Genomic DNA, 18,789 nt, shown 5'->3' on the forward strand with positions numbered 1-18,789 from the left:
TAAGGTTGATATTGCAGTAACCTCCTGAATGTCACTTTGGAAACAAAGACAGGCATATAAAACACTTGCTTTGCTCTGAAAACTTGATATTGTCTCAGTGTTAGCCAAGTGACTGGATACATTGGAACTGCCTACATGTTATTTTACCTTGATTACATGACAAAGCTTATTTAGTGAGGGAAAGCCTTTGGCTTTTGAGTATTTTAAGTGCCTTGAAATATGCACTCCATCCATCAAGCCGAATAAACAAAATCTATACAGCCAGGTACTGCTTTATATGAGGCTTTAGGTTCTTAGCTTACTAAGTGGTTCCTCATGTTCCAGTATTTTACTCTTCACATTTACAGGTTTCGTAACGAGTTTACTCTGACATGGTTTAATTGCAGAGGGTGGGGTCTTTAAGGTGAGTGGAAGCCATGGGAAACTGTACCATGAAACACCTGAACTATGATTGGTTGAATGTATGGTTTGACATGGCTGGTAATTGCACACATTTCCTCTTCACAAAACGATCACATCACACCGGAGGACAGAAGACACAGGGCAGACTATATGAAATAAAATGCCATTTTATTGTTCAGCCGTGTCATAACCTCGTCTCCAAAATAAGCACAGCAGGACTACAACTGGTTCATCAACCTAGCTACCTTTGATAGCACATAAAACTGGGTTTTATCAAACCACCAATGATCGCGTTAAAGACTTTTCTATCTGACATCCAATGATAGCATACAAAATAGTTGTTAACCTACGACTGTATATAAAAGACTTCGTCTCTAGATTTATCCCCAACCCACCCGCAATTTCACCCATTTCCCTCTTTAGAACATTTGTGACATTGACATTTTATGCTTAAACAAGCACATAAAGAATGCATAATTCTCCATTTTTGAGATTATAAAAAAGAAAAAACTACACAATGTTACACTTTAAGTCAGAGTACATTTCAACTGATAAGTAGTGTTCTACACATTCGGCCATTAACCAAAGGAACATTGTATAATATCACTATAACTTAACACTACATGTAATATACGTTTTTTAAAAAAAGTTTAAAAAAGAATTACAAATGATTAGCATTGAAGAGAAAATGAAGATGGCTAGTGTGAAGGCAAGCTGGGTCAGTACCATAACAGAATGAGTAATACGAAAAGAAACTTAGAAAAACAGAATAAGAAAAAACTGATAACACAGGCAAGGCTAAAACAAACTTAAGATCCATCTCATATCCACTCATCCATATTAGGTAACATGCTCCATTGTGTGATTCCACATCAGATACATTAACCCATTCTTTTCCCCTCTTCAACTTGCTTTAACATTCCAATGGCAACAATCTTTTTTTTTTTTGGTGTGGCACTTTCCATGCCCTCTTATCCCTCTTTACCTTCAACCACTCTACAGGCCAATCATAATGCTGCTTCAGACAGTACAGGCCAATCACAATGGAGGTTCTATCCAAATACAACTGGAAGAAGAGCACAGGAAACAGTTTGCAATTAGTGTGTTGCTACTCATGTCAAATAGTGCTTTAACGGTCAACATCTTTAGAAGTCTGTCTTACCAATCCTACAGGTCTGTGTCAAACCAGGCCAGCTGGTTGCTGTCCATCAGGTCTTGGGTGTGGCCAAGGTCTGGCAATGGATCAGTGTGGTGGCCCAGGTCAGGTAGAGTGTCAGTGTGGTAGTCGCCGCCTTCCATCATGGGGTCCAAAAGGGAGTCCTGGCCGTAGGCTGCAGGGTAGGCCCGGTAGCCTCCATCTGGAAAGACAAGAAAAACAATCAAAAATTGTTGACGATATATTACTTATCAGCCATGATTGCTGTGTGGCACCAGAGATTTAATAAATTGTGGGTTGAAAAGAGACTAAAGCTGTTAAATGCAATCCCCTGCTAGAATGGGAAAACACAGATACAAGATAGCGCCGCTACTTACCATCCTGCCTGTAAGCCAGGGGGTCTCCCTGACCTCCCATATCCAGCCCCAGGTCTCCAGTCTACAGCAAAAATAAAAAAGTCAGTTAGTCTTTGCATACATTTAGTAAAAACTCTCCTACAGTGTTTTACTATTACATAGAAATATTGTTCAGTGGACATATACATTTCTGATGTACTAACAGGTGTGAAGACTATTTTGTACCAGACCATCACTGGATGATATAGCATGTGGGGAGTTTTTAAATAACATGCGTGTACCTCATTCCAGGCCATGGGCTCAGTTCTGAACAAAGAGCTGGTCAGCTCCACTGACAGACGTTTCTTGTAGTCCTGCGGCTTGTCCTCAGACATGCGGAACAGCACCGCTGCAGCATAGGTTGCTGAAGGAGACACACAGAAAAACAAACACATTGTCTACACCGGTACACAGACAAATCAAAAACACGTGCATGGCCTGTATTTGAGCATGTGTACTCACCGACGCCCTCGTTGCGGGAGTGCAGCAGCTCAGTGAGGGGTGCAGTCGCTCCTTCGGCTTCAATTGCTTCAGCAGCTTCCTTGTCTTGAGCCAGCTCACACAGCACACCTGCTGCCACACGCTGGATGTTCTCCACTGGAGAATACAGCAACTAGAGACAACCAATAGCAGAGAGAACAATCAGACGGTTGAGAAAGAGCAGAAGAAAGTTGATGACATGCATGCAGTTGAATAATAACCAGGAGACGGGGAAAGGAGGAACTGCAGTTGCTAAGTAACAGATTTGGGATGTTAAAAACTAGACATTTTAGTTGCAAAACAGATTTTAGACAGGAATATTTATGGCTGTGCAATAGTTTGTGTTAACTGTAGTGAGACGGGCCTTAATGTTTTACCTGGACAAAGAGTGGAATGGTGTTGAGCCCTCTGATGACAATTCTGTTGTGGACGTCCCGGGCCAGGATGTGCAGTGCTCCTGTGCAACCTTCCACTATTTCCTCCATACGCACACCCTCCTGATGATGCAAAGTGGGAACGAGGGAAGTCAAATACGTGGAAACTCCTATTATGCTCAAATAAATAAAGCCGAAAAAACGGTTGTTGGCTCAGTTACACACCACAAACTGCTGCTGGTTGCCTCCCATGCTGGTGCGCCTCTGGGTGTCCTGGTGAGCCCTGACGAGCAGTTGGACCAGGCGGGGGATAGCTCCCTGCTCGCGAAGTGCGCTGTGGTTGGCTGGGCAAAGAGCCAGGTTGCGGATCAGACCAACTGTGGCCTAAATATGGGGAAATGTAAATGCATTTTAGTTGGAGATCATTAAATCAAGTCAATCGATGATGTGGGGATATGAAGTTTTACTATCTAGAAGTGTATCTATGGACCTTGATTAGTGGCCAGTGGGATGGAGGGTGCAGCAGTTTGACCACCACAGGCAGGCCATAATGAAGGCGCACAGCATTCTGGGCCATCTCAGCATCCTGGTGGCGGGAGGTCAGGTGACGCAGGGCACAGACGGCGGGCTCTGTGATGTCTTCTCGGTCGCCGGCCCTCAGCACGGTTCGCACCAAAGCCTCAATACCGCCAACCTATCAGGTCACAGGACCAAACGGAGGATTGCACGTTATTACACAAACATAACGGATGATGAATACGCAACCTACATTCCACAGAGATGCATAGTTACGACTGTGTGTGTGTGATACGCACCTGGCAGACCATGAGTTTGTTACTATAGTTGTTGCAAGTGAGGTTGGAGAGGATGCCTGCAGCACATGTCACTACATTGATGTCGTCACTGCCCAGCAGCTGGACCAGGGTGCCTAGAAGACCCTCCATTCCCTCCTGGAAGAAAAAAGGACGGTTATGAAAACAAATGAGGTGGGGTTAGAGGTTCCCGTCATTCTGTACAGCACATACATACTGAACGTACTCTGATTTCTCCAAACTATTACATCCGGGGATCATCAGAAGTTAGCATTTGTCATTTCAGTGTGTCGTACCTGTTTGGTGGCAGCATCGGAAAGATTCCTCAGTGTCCAGAGGCAGTTCTGGACCAGGCGCTGGCTGGGGTCTGTCAGATGAAGCCCCAAAGCCTGCATGCCTCCTATGCACACAGGACAAAGGATGAAATCAGGGAAGTTGCACTATTGTATCAAACTACAACAAGTAGTAGTATATCAGGCATTTTTCATTGTATTGTTGCCAATTTTTGTACACACCAGCCTCGACGATGGCAGGTTTGTTGCTTGAGCAAACTGAGAGCACCTTGAGCACTCTGCTTGTGGTCCACAGCAGTTTCTCATATGTGAAGGTCCTCATAATGTTGACCAGAGCCTGGGGACCACCACTGGCCAGAATGATCAGCTAGAACAAATAGAGGTTTATGTTTATACGTGCTAAAAACGGCCGCACGGCCAAGCGGGGTCAGCAGCATCTGGGCCTGACTGGGATGAATGACTCGTTTGTCTTCCAGTACCTTGCTTTCCTGGTTTCCATATGCAAGGATCTGCAGGCAGTCAGTAGTGATTGCCAGGAACTTGACATTGGTATTAGACAACAGCGCCACCATTTTCTGGAGTCCTCCAGCCAGACGCACCGCCATCTTTGCGCCCTCCTGGTGCAACAACAGATTGTGGAGCGTGGTGATGGCGTAGAACAAAACACTGTCTACTGGCGAGCTGAAAAAATAAAAATAGAGTATAAGGAAAGAAAAAGATTAGTCCAAAATACCTTTTCAAAATTTAGTTTGGGATTCAAATATACATTATCCCATGAAATGGTTTTATAAAAGGGGCAAATGTCAGGAAAAACTGGTTCCACTCGTCCCAGTCACAATCTGGGTGCAGAGGCAGCAGTGTTGGATGGATTAACTCAAGAATTGGAATAAAACTTTGCGGCACTTACAAGAGTATGACGTACATTTGAACTAATGCTACAATATTCTACGAAAATGTAATTGACAACATTTTGTAGTCTTGTAAATGTGAATCACCCACTGTCAAGCAACGGTTCCAGCCAGTGCGGTAATATGATTCCGGGTGCAAATTCAAACACAAATGTGATTTCCGACATGTTGTAACTTGCAGGCCAACTTTGTGTTATGGCTGTGCGTTTTGGCTTCTCGTTGGGATAACAAAGAAAAGTCAGACCGGAAGATGTTGGAACGCATTCCATAGTCTTGGAGAATGGGGGATGAACACATTATTTTAGAGTGTAGACACTATTTGACAGTCACCTCACATCTAAGCAAAGTGATGAGTGAGTTTAGATTTTATGTCCATTTGCTAGTTATTCATGATTGTTTATGGCGAGCTTATGGTTTGTGCATCCGGCTAATGCTTAGTGAAAGCTATACCTTTAACACCATTAGTAATCTTTTGACTCATTGACAAGTGGAGCAGAGTTCATTAGTGTAGTTAATTGTGTCCAGCCTTCAACTGCAACAGAGTTAAATAGTGGGGTAGATTTTGTTTTGCCATTGCCAGAAAAAAAAGAAAAAAACATTCTACTTAAGACAGCTTCTGTGCATTTTTGTCGTTAGCTGTGGACCATTTGTCAGGACACTGATACTGCACACGTGTTCAAAGTTTCTTACCCCAGCATCTTGACCAGGGCAGGAATGCCTCCTGACTTGAAGATTGCAAGGAGCCCCTCACGGTGGTGAGAAAGGTTGTGCAAGGTGCCAGCAGAACAGCGAGCTGTCTCCACATCACCAGTGTTCTGCATGGCACGAACAACGGCCGAAACCATTTGTGGGGAGCGCATCAGGGCGTGACGCGATGCCTCCTTCTTCGACAACTGATGCACCATTACGGCAGCTTTATTCACGACAACCTAGGAAGGACAACTTTTGTTAGGAATGCATGTTTTGGAAGGAGTCGACACCACATGAGACATGTTACTCAACAGGCACCATTTGCCTGTGATAACACTCATACCTGGTCCTCATCATTGAGCAGTTTGGTAAGCTCAGGGATGGCACGAGTGGCCAGCTCTGCATCATCTTGATAGTTAATGAGGTTGACCACGGCATGCTTCAGCATCTGAGAGGGCTCTGCAAGGCGCTGCACTGCTGTGGGGTGGGCGGCATCCAGCTGAGTAGGTGGGATCTGGATGCCCTCCTCCAAAGTCTCTGGGAACATGGCAGCACGCACACGCTGGGCCCGGGTCATGGCATAGCCCTCCATGTCTGAAGGAAACACGAAGGGGTCATTAATATAACAAATCAGAGAATGTAGCCATACCGATGATGGAAAATATTATATATATACCTGTAGGCTCTGGGGTGAAGGGCTGGTTGAACTCCCAGTCATAGAGAGTTGGTTCATCCTCCTCAGCATCAGGATTTCCTTTGCCACTCAGAGATGGAGCTGTAGTTGTTACTCCAGACTGAATGCCTGAATCCAGGTAGGACTGCTGCTGCCACTGGCTCACTGCAGCCTTGCTGTCTCCCATTGCCATGTCCAACTCCATCAGATCAGCTACACAGAAGGAAAGTAGGTGGTAAAACACAACGTATGGCAGATACGGTTAGTACGCGTAATCTTTACCTGTCTTTGATTTAGTCCATGCCTGAACTACTGCGTTTCCATTCTAAAACTGCATAGCTTTTGCTACGTTCATACGGAGCATCCAAACAATGGCAGAGTTTCATTGCACAAAAAAAAGTAATGTTTAGAAACCATCCCAAGATACGTTTTAAACTTCAGGGTTATTGCGTACTGGTATTTGCCCCGATTTAAAAGGCAAGATGGTTTGTTATAGACCAAATAAAAAGGTAAATTCAACATGAAGTGATTTTAAGCATTGCAGACTTTGTAAGCTGTTATGCAATTACGGTCTGCATTTCCGCAGTGGAAGCAAGCGGCAACATCAGCCATCTTAAGTCGTGGTTACGGTTTTGAGGACTACGGAAACAAAGCAAAGACTTTTCCTGTTATTAATGCTTATTTTGTTCCGCAGCACTCTTGTGATGTCACTTCATAATTTGGAAAGAACTCAAATGGTGAGTTGCTCTCCACACAAGTGTGAGAACCACGGAAAACCAGGGAGATATGCGTGTGTACACAATTCATTTAACCATAATCTACGACACTTTCATGTGGTAGTGTTCATTTTCAAGTAAATGTGATGTGTGTACGTGTGAGCGGAAAAAAGCAAGCTGACAATGAAAACCAACACTTTCCACGAAATGTGTCAGTTTACAATTATTGGTGAAGATTTAAAGTAGATAAAGTACCAAGCAGGTCTTTAAGAAAGACTACTATTTTTTAAACTAACCAACATGTCCAGTTTACACGATACGTCCTGTGATATTGGTTTAGTGTTGCTATTGTGGACAGGTCTTTTTACTTTTAAAAATCAAAAAGAAAACATCAGTGTGGATGTATCCTTAATTTCTTGTTCTATGCAAATAATTGAGAGTAATGTTAAAGTTTCAGTAAATGGGATTTGAAGCATAAAAAGACTCGCTTAATTTCAAGACAAAAAAACGAAAATGCTAAGGAAAAGCTTTTGATCCCCCATTCCCGATGACCTCAGATAGGGATTGTGATTCAAAGTAATATCCCTCTTTAAATCCCCGTGCGTTTTCTGGGAGAGGAACCCCGATGTACCACAATACAAATCAATTTACTGAGATACTCTGGACATGTGCTCGCCAAGCTCCCATTTTTTCCAACTTCCGCGGCCACAAGTCTTCGGGCATTTCATGTGCAGAGACACTTGTGTAAACTTTCACTAGACAATAAAAAATACGAAAGGCCTCCGTTCATAACATGGAAATACTTCGAAGGAAAGTTTCTCATACTTACACTGGGTCGCCATTGTTCTTGCCTGCCCTCAGCCCGCACAGCAGATTTGTCTGCGCAAAAGGAAAGTGCACAAGAGGGGAAAAAAATAAGCACAACTCGCACTCAACCTGATTTTTTTGCTAGAGAAAAAAAAACTACTGGTACGGTTTAGTTTTTTCCCCTACGTGGTCTCAATAATAAACCCGCCGTCGTCGGCGCTAACGCTACCTGCGCGAGCTCCTTCTGATTCAGAGGCTTGTTTGGCTCGAGCAACGCTGCTCGGAGGGGAAATGCCGATCCTCCACCTCCAGCCGAGATAGCTAAGTGTTGGGTATTTCCAGGCCAGCACGAACACAATTCACCATTCAGCGGCAAAGAACATCAAAGGCATATTTCTCCCCCTCCCCCCTACCACGTCCAAGTTCCGACCTCGCAGCTTGGGTTTCCAATGGGAGTAAACTACCCCCCCCCCCGCAATCACTTCGATGACTCCTCCTCCCGTGGGGTGTTTTAAGTAAGAAGAGTGGCAAGTCGCATCATTAAAACCAAAAGCCCATTGAGCCGAGGAGGTTAAACTAATCAGTACACAGATTACATTGAGATGTGAAATTTAGACCGCCCTGCTAGCATGTATCCGCCACCGATGCTAGCTAACAGGTTGGCTAGTTTACCTTGGAGTCTCGCTAAGCTAACGTGCGTAGCTAACCCCTCCGCTAGTTAACGCTAGCTAACATAAACAAACACTGCTCAGCGGCTCATTCCCAACGCGTAAATTGTGAATACTTGTAATGAGACGTGACAAATACCCCAAGTCACCATCGCTACAAATACCTCCATCAAACAAATCGCGACTTTGAAGCGAACCTTCAATTTTTTTTAGCCTGGTTTGATTAGCTTAGCTAGCGAGGACGTATGAAAAGTAGATCCAAGCGCCACCGTACAAAAATCCTGCTGCTCTGCCAGCCAAATTAGAAAACCCCACTGGAGCCCCCTCCCTAGCCAAAGATGATTTTCCTTGCGAGGCAAACATTGACGTGCGGTAGATTCGTTATAAAATAGCCGTAACGGACATACTATCTTTACCAGAGTCAAGCGGCTCCGCCGTAGTTCTTGTCGGGAAATGTTTGTCCTTTCTCTTGGCTGGAAATTGGAAAAATGCTGCTAGGTGAACCACCCGTAGAAGTCCGAACCACACCCGCTGTTGCTCCGCGGAAGATGTTGCTTCCGCCTGTGCGATTTCACATCAAGATGGCGAGGTGGAAAAATATAGTATTCTGCCGCACTCGGAAAAATAGAGCGCCATTTAAAATAAAGTTTTGCCGTATAAACTGTTATTTTGGTGTTTTCGGCGGGTATCTATATCATTTAATGTTAAAGGAAGTCTGTCCTTTCATGATATCCATTTTTGAATAATTTATATGAACGATGTGTGTTAAAGGCAGGGCGAGGAGCAATCATTGGAATGGAATGGAATTTATGGGCAGCTGTGATATAATGAGTGAAGGAGTATATTAACAAACATTGTCTCTCTAACATTGCAACATCATTCATCCACACATCTTATTTAATTAAAATATTAAAAGTGCTTTCCATCCATTTATTTCACCCATGTTTATCATACATGCAAGGATTTATGTTGCAAATGATCAACTGCAGTAGTTAATTGGAGAGGAACAAACAAATATAGACCACATAAGTAAACCAGGTTGAAAGTTCAGAAAAATTGAATTTCACTTTTCAATATGAACCCCTAATCTGATTTCATGAGACATACACAGCACATATTAGATTGAAGGGGAACAACTTAATGCTCTGCTGATTAAATTGCATTGGATCCCTTGTCTCCATAATTGCATTTGTGGTTAATTGAAAAGCCTTTTCAATCCATCAGTTTGAAGGCGAACAGTAAAATATGGATATACTTGGTTATAAGTGGGCTATGTGTGTCTTTAAAAGGGGTAAACATTGCCTAGGTTTTTTTTTTTAATTGTACACAATTTATTATGCATTTTTGGAAGTTAATCCTAGACTAGCTGTAATCAAATTGCCATGTGCACGACAAGTAAACATCAGTTCAATAAATAATGTGCATGCTGTGCACCTATACTTCCGCCTTCCAAACCCAGACTTGTTTTAAATGAAAATGAAAAAGAATTAATGGTCACACATAGCAAAGTGAATGTTCATGTGTCTTATGCGTGCCATGCAATACAAAAGGTCAAAGTCCAATAGGGGAGTGTGTTTGTGATAACACTTGAAATAGAAAAAGAAACTTAAAGTTATGAGATGGAATGTTTTATTGTCTTTCAGACAGTGCAAGAAATGTGTAATAGACTGATAAAAAAATGAGTTACAAAGGTGGAAGTGGTTTGAATACTATCAACGTGAGAATGAGAAATAAATCAGACCACATGCCACCACTGCAAGTGAAGTGCGACGCGATGACATTTATTTCAGCAGCAGCTTATGGATTTTCATTAGTTTCTGATACTCTTGTCAGTATGTGGGACTAACATCAAACCCTCAGGATGAAACGAAATGAAGCCCATCCACAGTTTCCAACTGTGTATATTTCATTCCTCCAAGTAATAACACATGCTGCATAGTAAACACAAAAGACAATAGAAATCACAACTGTATGTCTGCAAGATACCATCAGAAAATTAGACTCTCCTGGCAAACACCTCCTAACAAAACTTATTACTTTGAATCAGAATGCAAATTTGTTTCAAGTCTCTAAATGATCATCAGAAATGTATTGCATTTATCAGCATGCAGCTAATGAAAACACAAACACATTAAAGTAAGCTACACAAACTATAAATATCTAGTTCTGATACAAGACACTGGAGCAATATACAAGTATACCAAAGATAAATAATATAAAATCAATATTGGAGTTTGAAAGACAGCAGTGGCCATAGTGCCTGTATGAAAAAATAGGTTTAACCACTTACAATGAATCAAGTCTGGATGTTTTCTAAATTCTCCTTTACAGCAGGTGGATGCTTACCAACAGTCTTAATTACGATGATCCAACTGAAGCATTACAAAACTGTAATATGTCGTCACAAAATATGCAACATTTTCATTCAGAATCAGGAGAAGAGAGAGATTGGAAGAAAAACCAAACAAAGAAGCCAGGTGGATGAATCCGAATAAATACACCTTTTATTTGACTGATTAACAGATCTGATTATACAAACGCCCACACAGAGCTCTGAAATAACAGGACCAATCAGCGAGACAATGACTGTACATTCTTGATGTGACCCACCGTTGTTCTGACTCCCTTTCCCGCCCACCTGCCCACCCGCCCGCAGTAACTATAGGACTGAATCACTAGAGCTTCTTTCTGTGCAAGCAAAGCACAGCTACCCACCTTCCCTCTACCACCCGGCCTTTTCGGTCTGTTCTCTACAGTTTGAGCAGTATCCATGAGGGGAAGTTTGGCCCTTTGTAGAACCGGGTGTCCTCTACACCGGACTAATGCGTGAGTTTTAAACCTTGATCTGAAGTGTATTTCCTTTTGCCACGTTTGGCTTGAGTGGTGCTGCTCCAATCATAAGTGTATGCACTGGTTTAAGAGCTTGTAGTGTAAGAGCATAGTAAAGTTTTTGCCTTTCGGTTGAAATGCAAACAGCCCAAAATCTCTTGCCATACAGGTCTAGGTTAAAGTAACTTCCTTTCCTTCGGTCTATCTGCCTCATTATCTCTCTCTCTCTCTCACACACACACACACACACACACTGTCCCACACACATTCACACAAAAATACTGGTATGTTTGTCCCTTCGTTTTAAAAAAACATGACTGTCTGCAATTTTATTTCAGGCATTTTTTGTTGTTTTTCTCAGTCTCTTCCTATAGTGTGACTTGCCTCCACGTACATTAAACACAAAAATCATCCCTCTAGTAAACCAAAGGGTCGTTTCTTCAACGTGCACCCTTCAGCAGTTCCTACTGTAAAAACACCAACTTCACCATCACATTAAATGGATGGATACAACTCCCTCTCATTCATTCCTGTAATCAATCTTTTTCAACACACGTCTCACTTCCTCTCACCTCGACCTCCGCACCCCAACTGGTCCCCCGTAGCCATTTACTCTCATGTAACAGACAGTCCTGAATGTAACAGTGACAAATGCTCGCCAGCAATGGCGAGGAGGAGAGGAGAGCGGGCCGGAGGTGTGTGTGGGGTGGGGTGGGGGGGGGGGGGGGGGGGGGGGAGGAGGGGTGGGTGGGATGGGGTTGTCATGGTGCTGGAAAAGCGGTAGGGGAAGAGAGAGTGAGTTATTCTCCTTGGAGAGAAAGTGAAAGAAGATGGAGAGGAAAAGTTGTGTGCCCCCATCTCTCCTTCTCGCCGCATCTCTGTAACGGAGTGGAGGGAGGAAGAACAACGGAGGAGGAAGGTGACTGAGGTGGAAAGGGGTGGAGTGGGGCGGGGGAGAAGGAGAGCAGGGGGAAGTGTGTTGGTCTTCATGTGTCCTGGCCGTCGGTGGCAGGGGCGTCGTTGGCATTGGGCAAGTCAGAGTCAGTCTCCCTGCTGGATATGCGGTCCAGCTCTGCCTGTACGTCGCTCAGTCCCAGCTTCGAACCTGCAGCAAGTGTGAATACATACATAAGAATTGGTGCAATAGCACAGCATCATGTGGTCACAGCACAATGCAAAAGGCAATTACACATGGTTAAAATAAGACCAGGCTGAAATATTGTTTCAACTGAAAACCATAATACCATGCCAGTACATCAATTCAGAGAAAAACCAAACATTGGGCATCCAGTATTTGTCTCATATCGCCAGGTGTCATTTACAATCATGTGCAATGTGTTTGGCAGATGGGTGATGAGAAATGCAATGCAGCATGCCAAAAATAATAGAAGGGTCCAGAATGGGCACGGGTTAATAGGAGAGGAAACATTAGTCATTCACCAGTCAATCAAATACCTTTCCAAGTAAGAAGTGAAACAATTGTTTTGCAAGTGAACTATTCCTAAGAACAAAATGCAGCCATGTGGTGCAAAAGTAATTCAATAGAAAGGTGGTGGTCTCCTGAACCTAAACCACAACTAGTGATCTCAATAAGACTAAAAGGGTCGTTTCATTTGCACGTATCACCCTCATTGAAACAAAACAAAGAGTTTAAAACCTACACAGTTTCCATTTAAAATAGCAGCCCACAGTAAAGTCCATGTGTTTTTAAACACTGATACGGGGAGCTAGAGCCTGGTAATGTTCCCCCTTGGTTACTGGGGAAAGTCAGAGGCTCAGGGGGAAGAGTGCTTAAAGGGAAATAAAGGGATGAACAATAGCATACACAAGCAAAAACAAAAAAAATATCTCTCACACACACCTTAACGTGGCCAACATCCTCTGACTAGTGCACGCACACACACACATACACACACCGTGAGATTGCACAACACAGCTACGAGTGCAAAGACTCACAGAGCAACAGACAGACTCCCCCCTCCCTCCCCCCAACTCACCTGACTTGCGTACTGTTCCTGGAGTGTTGTTACCGCCACCTGGCGTCCCGGGCCCCCCTGTTCCAGCTTTCTTTGTCAGTAGACTGTTGAAGAAGTTCGCCAACACGCCTTCACTGGTCTGACCTGCAGCGTACGGACGCCAGAGTTTAAAAAACAAACGCACACATACACACAGGCAGACACGCACTGTAGTGACGACATGCACCACGTACCCGTCTGTGGCATTGCGTTTGCTACGTTGGCCGCTGCGGAGCGATTACTGGTCCTGGGGGAGCCGGTTGGTGCTCTACTGGTGGTGTCCTATGAGCGCCGACAGTTTGTGTCACACATATAGACATCGGAGGGAGCTTTCCTTTATCTTATGAGCCAAAACTAGATATAGAAACTAAATAAACAACAGGAGCACTCACCACTGGTCGCCCTGCTGTCACAGCGGGCTGTTTGGCAAGCAGCGACTGCAAATTAGAGCACAATATGCGCACTCACTCCAATTAGTATCCAGTTAACATATCAGAACGCTCAAGGCAGATTCGATTGGAGTACGGACAAGCAGTTAAACAAATGGCATTAACACAACACAAATGTTTTCTGACCTGGAGTTTCACCAGAAACACTTGGTCATCCTCGGCCTGAATCTCCTTTTCATGTACAATCTGGTGACAAAAAATACAGATTAAAAAAAAAAAAGTCCTTTCCCAATAGCTCAGCTCCACTCATCTAGTTAATTAGATTGGAAACAACATTCATGATTCTTGCGGGGAACTTGCTTTAAGTGTTGGCTGTGAAAATCATGCAGGCGGTAATGATACGTAATATTACAATCTGTTGCGCTGTAACTTTAGCTCACTTCAGAGGATCTTTTAAAGTTAGAGGGGTTTTTTTGTATGGTGCTGTACCTTTCTGACTGGTGGTTTGACGATTACTTCCTCAAAGATGTCGTCTGCTTTTACTGTCTGGAAGTTCTCGTGAAGTATGGCAATCTTCTTCTCATTGTCCCAGCCCGATGGGCTGGAAGAGCAGAGGAAGGGTTGAATACCAAATATATGTGGCCCCACAGTATTTAGAGTGCATGTACACACACACACACACACACAATGGCTTACATGAAGACGGCATCTCTCTCCACCACTTGTGCCGGGCAGTGAAATGGAAAGCCGTAGAGTCGGTGGACCAGATATTTGTACAGGATGTCCAGGTTCTTCATCTCCTTCACTGATGTGTAAACCAGGGATGCTCCGTCTGACCAGGCTGTCAAGGGTATTTTGAGAACCACCATTTCTAAATACAGGCGCGGAAATAAGAACAACAGCACAGAGACAGAATCCTACATGTATCTTTATAAGTCGCACTACAGAAATAGATATTTTAGTGCGATTAATTGCGGCCAGTATACAAAAGATGAAAAGAACCGAGGTGTTCAATCTTGGCTCATTTCACACCTGATAACCCTTGAAAGTCCAACAGCGCTTTCATTGAACAAAAAAAAAAAAAAAATACATTTCATGCATCAATAGGTAATCTACAGCATGACTTTTATGGAATGCTCTTGGCACAAAGCAATACCAAACAATTGTTTCAGATACAGCTTACAAGGGTCAAAATAGGGCTAAAACAATGCTGCTGGGAACTTGGCGTTTGGCCCGAGCACAAAACACCTTGAAGGGCAAAGTCACTCGGCCGTATTGCCGTCCTTCATCTGTGAGCAGTTGGTTGCTCAGAGAGCACAGGCCAAAATGTGAATGAACGCCTCATTTTTCAGAACATGACAGGGAAAGTCTGTGGTATTGATCGAGAGCCCCATTAAAAACACACATCTTTTTGTTTTCGCGGCACCATACACTTTTGTTTTGCTCACTTATTAGCTCACAGCAGCGTGTTCAGTGAAGGATACACTGCAGACAGAAGCGTCGGATGTGAGACTGGATGAGGTCCAGGTGTTCGTCTCTGTAGTCGTGCTCCTTCTCCAATGTGCTGATGGCGTCACACTGAGGTCAGACGAGTAGGTGACGGAGACAGGTGTGCATGTAGATTCCATGTAAGAGAAAAATATACAAGAGACATTGTGTTTGGAAATTACTAAACATTCACGCACAGGTTTCATTTGTTAAAGGATAATGTACAGCACACAAAGCACGATTAGGATTTGAAGGTAAAAGTTAAGTAGTTCAGTTTGTAGGTCAGCAGGGATTATGCGAGTGTGTACCTTGGTGCAGACCACCACCATGGGTATTCCCAGGTTGTGTGTCAGTGTGTTGTCTCCTAATGGCAGCAGTACACTCTCCTCCTCATCACTCCTCCTCTGTGGGGTGCCATCGTCTTCGCTTCCCGGCTCTGTGTACTCCTGGAACTGTTTTACAACTACACACGCACACGCACACGTTAGACCGGACGTAGTTTTTCCATTTCAAACACGTGGCATATCATTGTCCTAACTGGGCTTCATTAGACAAAACCCTCGAAAGGTTAGCGGTCCAATCAAAAACATTTAACAAAGATTGGCAGAGAGGCTCCTCTTTCAGGTGATTTCCTACCCTTGAGAGCATTTCAGTGAGGACACACATATACACATTTTTTTTATAAATTCCTCTTCTGTCTGCCTGAGTCCTTTCAGGATGACTCACGTCTGTGCTCCAGCTCCCGCAGTGTTTCTGGGGCGACCCGGAGTTTGTCAATGTGTTCCCTAGCAACGGCAGCCCACTTCTGGAGAGAGTCCAGGGCATTCCATGGCCGTGACATGTCCACCGTTATCAGCAGCAACGTGTTGCTGATGGAGTCCACAGGTACAGCTACTCCCTGCAGACCCTTGTGGTAAAGGTCTCCGTCTAACACCCAGGCATTACACCTGGTTTGGTCTGAACACACACACAGACACACAAAAAAAGAACGGAACCCATAAACACAAGTACATTACCGCGTGGTGGACTTCAGACATTTATAAAAATTCAAATGCTTGTTACCATCAATGTCGTCGTCATGGACACTGAAGTAGAGGTATTCCAAGCCACGCCCTTTCATGAACTCTTCGACCCCCTGAAGCTTTGCAACCATGGCGGTCTTCCCCGAACCCACCTCACCTAAACACACACAAAATCAGTAAAACAACAGAATAATGCACAGTAGGCAATTTATGGATTGTAGCGTCGTCTATGCGTCTGTTACGATAGTGGTAACTTTATACAAAGAGTGCATCCAGCATCATCCGTACAGTCTCATTAACAAATAATTTGCACTTTTTTCTCTTGACTAATTCATCATTTGAACATGCTTTTAAAAAGTGTAGATTTCCCATTACACACCAAGTCAACAGTCCAAAACCCACAAATGTATTGAGTTTAAATCCCAAGCGACAAAAAGTACTAAAATGACTCGAGCAATGGATTAATCAATTAGAAAATAACTTGTATGATTAATTATCAATTGGTTCAGCACTGAACACGTGTGTGTGTGTGTGTGTGCATACCATACATCTACTGTAAACAATCCACTTCACCTGAGCCACACTCTTTCCTGTGTAAAGTGTTATGTTGTCATGGATTGTCCAACAGCCCTAATATGTAGCGCCCGTAGAGCCCTAATATTTGTCCCGTCATCAGCGTGACATTGTTATTGTCACCTTGTGTGTCGGAAAGGTCAAAGACCCATCAGTTCTTCTTCAATTTCTCTTCTGTGCCGTACGGCGTGGACAGGGCGACTCAATGCATCATGAAGCAGAGCTTGCGGATTTTGGAAATGGATACAGACAAACGGCTGTGACGTCATACCGGTCATCAAATACCTGATTACCTGGAATGGGTGGCCTGCGGATTAACCCCGGCGGGTAGTAGTAGTAGTGTGTGCGCGTCTGTGTGTGTGTGTGTGTGTGTGTGTGCGCTGCAGCGGGACTAGAGGACCGAGCGGCATGGGGATGGGGATGTACCCTCTCAGCTTCAGTCGCATTAAGCATCGTGGCCACATTGAAAAAAAGAAAAACACACACACACACACACGGGCGGATGGTTCGTCTGATCCCCTCAGCATCATCCCCCCCTAGCTGCTACTAGCATCACTGGTTGCTAGAATGACTTGCAGGGTTTCAAAACGGCCCGATTCTCTCATAAGATGATGGAGGGGGGCGCGGCGTCTGTGCAGGTGCGCTCCGAAAAACACACCTGTCTCCCTCGCTCTCTCCCTCTGTCTCTCTCTCTCTCTCTCTGCTATGCTAAGCAGCTGCTAGCAGGCTTGAACACAAAAGCAGCCTCCGTCCAGAGCAAGCTAGCTTTGCAATGGAGCCGTATTAAGTCTACCAGCTAACGATGCTCATTGGCAGACATTCACAGATACCCACCCATGACCAGGACATTTTTCCCCGACGGTAGCTTAGATCGTGAATGGGTTGACACTTCACTCAGGATGGTGGACCTGCAGACATAACAGTCCCGTTACAACACTGCAAAACAAGCGCTTCTTCATTGATTAACAAACAACGACTGACAGCGGATAGCTTCGGTGAGCTAATGGTGGTGCGGTGCCACCAGTCAGTCTGGTGCTGATGCTAGCTAGCCTCGTTAGCGAGCTAGCTAGCTAGCTGTCAAACCATCCTCATCCCAGCACAACGGACGTCTATCGCCCACAAACCGCTGCTCATAATAAACCATCGTAAATGACGTATCGCCCACCATAAGTCCTGTCCATCATCCTCCTCTGGGTTGGAGTTCTCCAGTGTGCTCTTAGATCCAGTTGAGGTGGAGGATAATAATGCACTCCTCCCTGAAGTCGCCATCTTCGCAGGGCTTGTTGTATATCGAGGAGAGAACCCGGATGTAGCAGTTGTGCGCTAACCTAGCCTGGTGGTGCACCGCCTCGCGGGGCCGGGGCGTGGTCCGCGCGGGGTCTTTGCTCCAGACGCACAATTATCTCGACCCCCCCAAAGGGACAGATCGGTACCGACCGTCCACACCCAGGTATCTCAAGGGAGAGAACCTATAACTGATTATGCTATTCATTTATTGGAGATAAATCTGTGATGGAGAAGCCAAGAAGGAAATCAATTATCTGCCACTGTTGAATTGTGAAATGTGTGGATTGGGACTGATAAATACATCCTAAATCAATGGTGGATAGCCCATGATTTATATCAACTGTAAAGGGTATTAAAAATGCTTTGCTATAGCGTGTCCTCTGCTTGTCCCGGCCGGTTTATCAGAATAAATCAGGATAAATGGGTTTTCAAAGGAGCCGCACACATCGTTTCAGACTATATATCCTATTAAAATGGTTGCCTCATAAATCAATGCCTTGACTTGTGAAAACTTGGCAAAGGGCATGAGCCTACAGGATTTTAGACATAATACCGTGTTGGAATTGGATGCACTTTAAATGGACTATTATAAATAAACAGTATTAAAAAGATAATGTTAAGAGCATCATGGATTTTGCAATAGGTTTAAACGAGTCAAATACGTTATTCTATCTAAAGTAGCGTAGTTTTGAGAATAGTTGATGTCACTGTACGTTCAGCACAGATTCAAGATCAATAAATATTTATTTTTGTATTTATTCCTTCATAGGTGGGGGATCATCTGGTGATCACGGTAGCAAACAAATCCAATA

At 44.1% G+C, this 18,789-nt stretch overlaps 2 protein-coding genes across 6 annotated transcripts; both read right to left on the bottom strand.

Moving 5' to 3' along the window:
- Positions 1-553: 553 nt before the first annotated feature.
- Positions 554-8,950, bottom strand: LOC119219258 (catenin beta-1-like). 5 transcript variants are annotated; one of them, XM_037474331.2, is made up of 17 exons: positions 8,794-8,950; positions 7,729-7,779; positions 6,187-6,396; positions 5,854-6,104; positions 5,511-5,749; positions 4,392-4,593; positions 4,135-4,279; positions 3,916-4,019; positions 3,623-3,757; positions 3,298-3,501; positions 3,033-3,191; positions 2,811-2,930; positions 2,416-2,566; positions 2,196-2,317; positions 1,936-1,996; positions 1,565-1,760; positions 554-1,468 (listed from the first exon to the last, which is right to left on the bottom strand). In XM_037474331.2, exons 2-16 carry the CDS (start codon positions 7,739-7,741, stop codon positions 1,570-1,572), a joined length of 2,307 nt encoding a protein of 768 aa, XP_037330228.1. In that variant the 5' UTR covers positions 7,742-7,779; positions 8,794-8,950; the 3' UTR covers positions 554-1,468; positions 1,565-1,569. The 5 variants fall into 5 exon arrangements, with proteins under 5 accessions (XP_037330228.1, XP_037330227.1, XP_037330229.1 ...); XM_037474330.2 differs by having other exon boundaries at positions 7,729-7,778; positions 8,791-8,950; XM_037474332.2 differs by having other exon boundaries at positions 7,729-7,778; positions 8,782-8,950.
- Positions 8,951-10,854: 1,904 nt separating this feature from the next.
- dync1li1 (dynein, cytoplasmic 1, light intermediate chain 1) lies at positions 10,855-18,015 on the bottom strand. Its single transcript, XM_037474784.2, has 13 exons — positions 17,856-18,015; positions 17,525-17,598; positions 16,158-16,274; positions 15,822-16,052; positions 15,404-15,558; positions 15,092-15,185; positions 14,304-14,439; positions 14,097-14,208; positions 13,794-13,853; positions 13,611-13,655; positions 13,413-13,500; positions 13,201-13,323; positions 10,855-12,308 (listed from the first exon to the last, which is right to left on the bottom strand). The coding sequence occupies exons 1-13, from the start codon at positions 17,957-17,959 to the stop codon at positions 12,190-12,192; spliced, it is 1,458 nt and encodes a 485-aa protein (XP_037330681.1). The 5' UTR covers positions 17,960-18,015; the 3' UTR covers positions 10,855-12,189.
- Between the last annotated feature and the right edge of the window lie 774 nt (positions 18,016-18,789).

Source organism: Pungitius pungitius, chromosome 17 (genome assembly GCF_949316345.1).
Source record: "Pungitius pungitius chromosome 17, fPunPun2.1, whole genome shotgun sequence".
NCBI lineage: Eukaryota > Metazoa > Chordata > Actinopteri > Perciformes > Gasterosteidae > Pungitius > Pungitius pungitius.

Bases quoted from the DNA above. Each gene is read 5' to 3' on its own strand.
- LOC119219258 (XM_037474331.2), bottom strand. The intron at 3,502-3,622 runs GTGCGTATCACA...GTGACCTGATAG, and splicing joins ACAAACTCATGGTCTGCCAG to GTTGGCGGTATTGAGGCTTT. The intron at 2,318-2,415 runs GTGAGTACACAT...TGTCTCCTTCAG, and splicing joins CTCCCGCAACGAGGGCGTCG to CAACCTATGCTGCAGCGGTG.
- dync1li1 (XM_037474784.2), bottom strand. From the start codon at position 17,959: ATGGCGACTTCAGGGAGGAGTGCATTATTATCCTCCACCTCAACTGGA. The intron at 16,275-17,524 runs GTGGGTATCTGT...GTGTGTGTTTAG, and splicing joins GAAAAATGTCCTGGTCATGG to GTGAGGTGGGTTCGGGGAAG. The intron at 13,854-14,096 runs GTACAGCACCAT...TTTTGTCACCAG, and splicing joins TCAAACCACCAGTCAGAAAG to ATTGTACATGAAAAGGAGAT.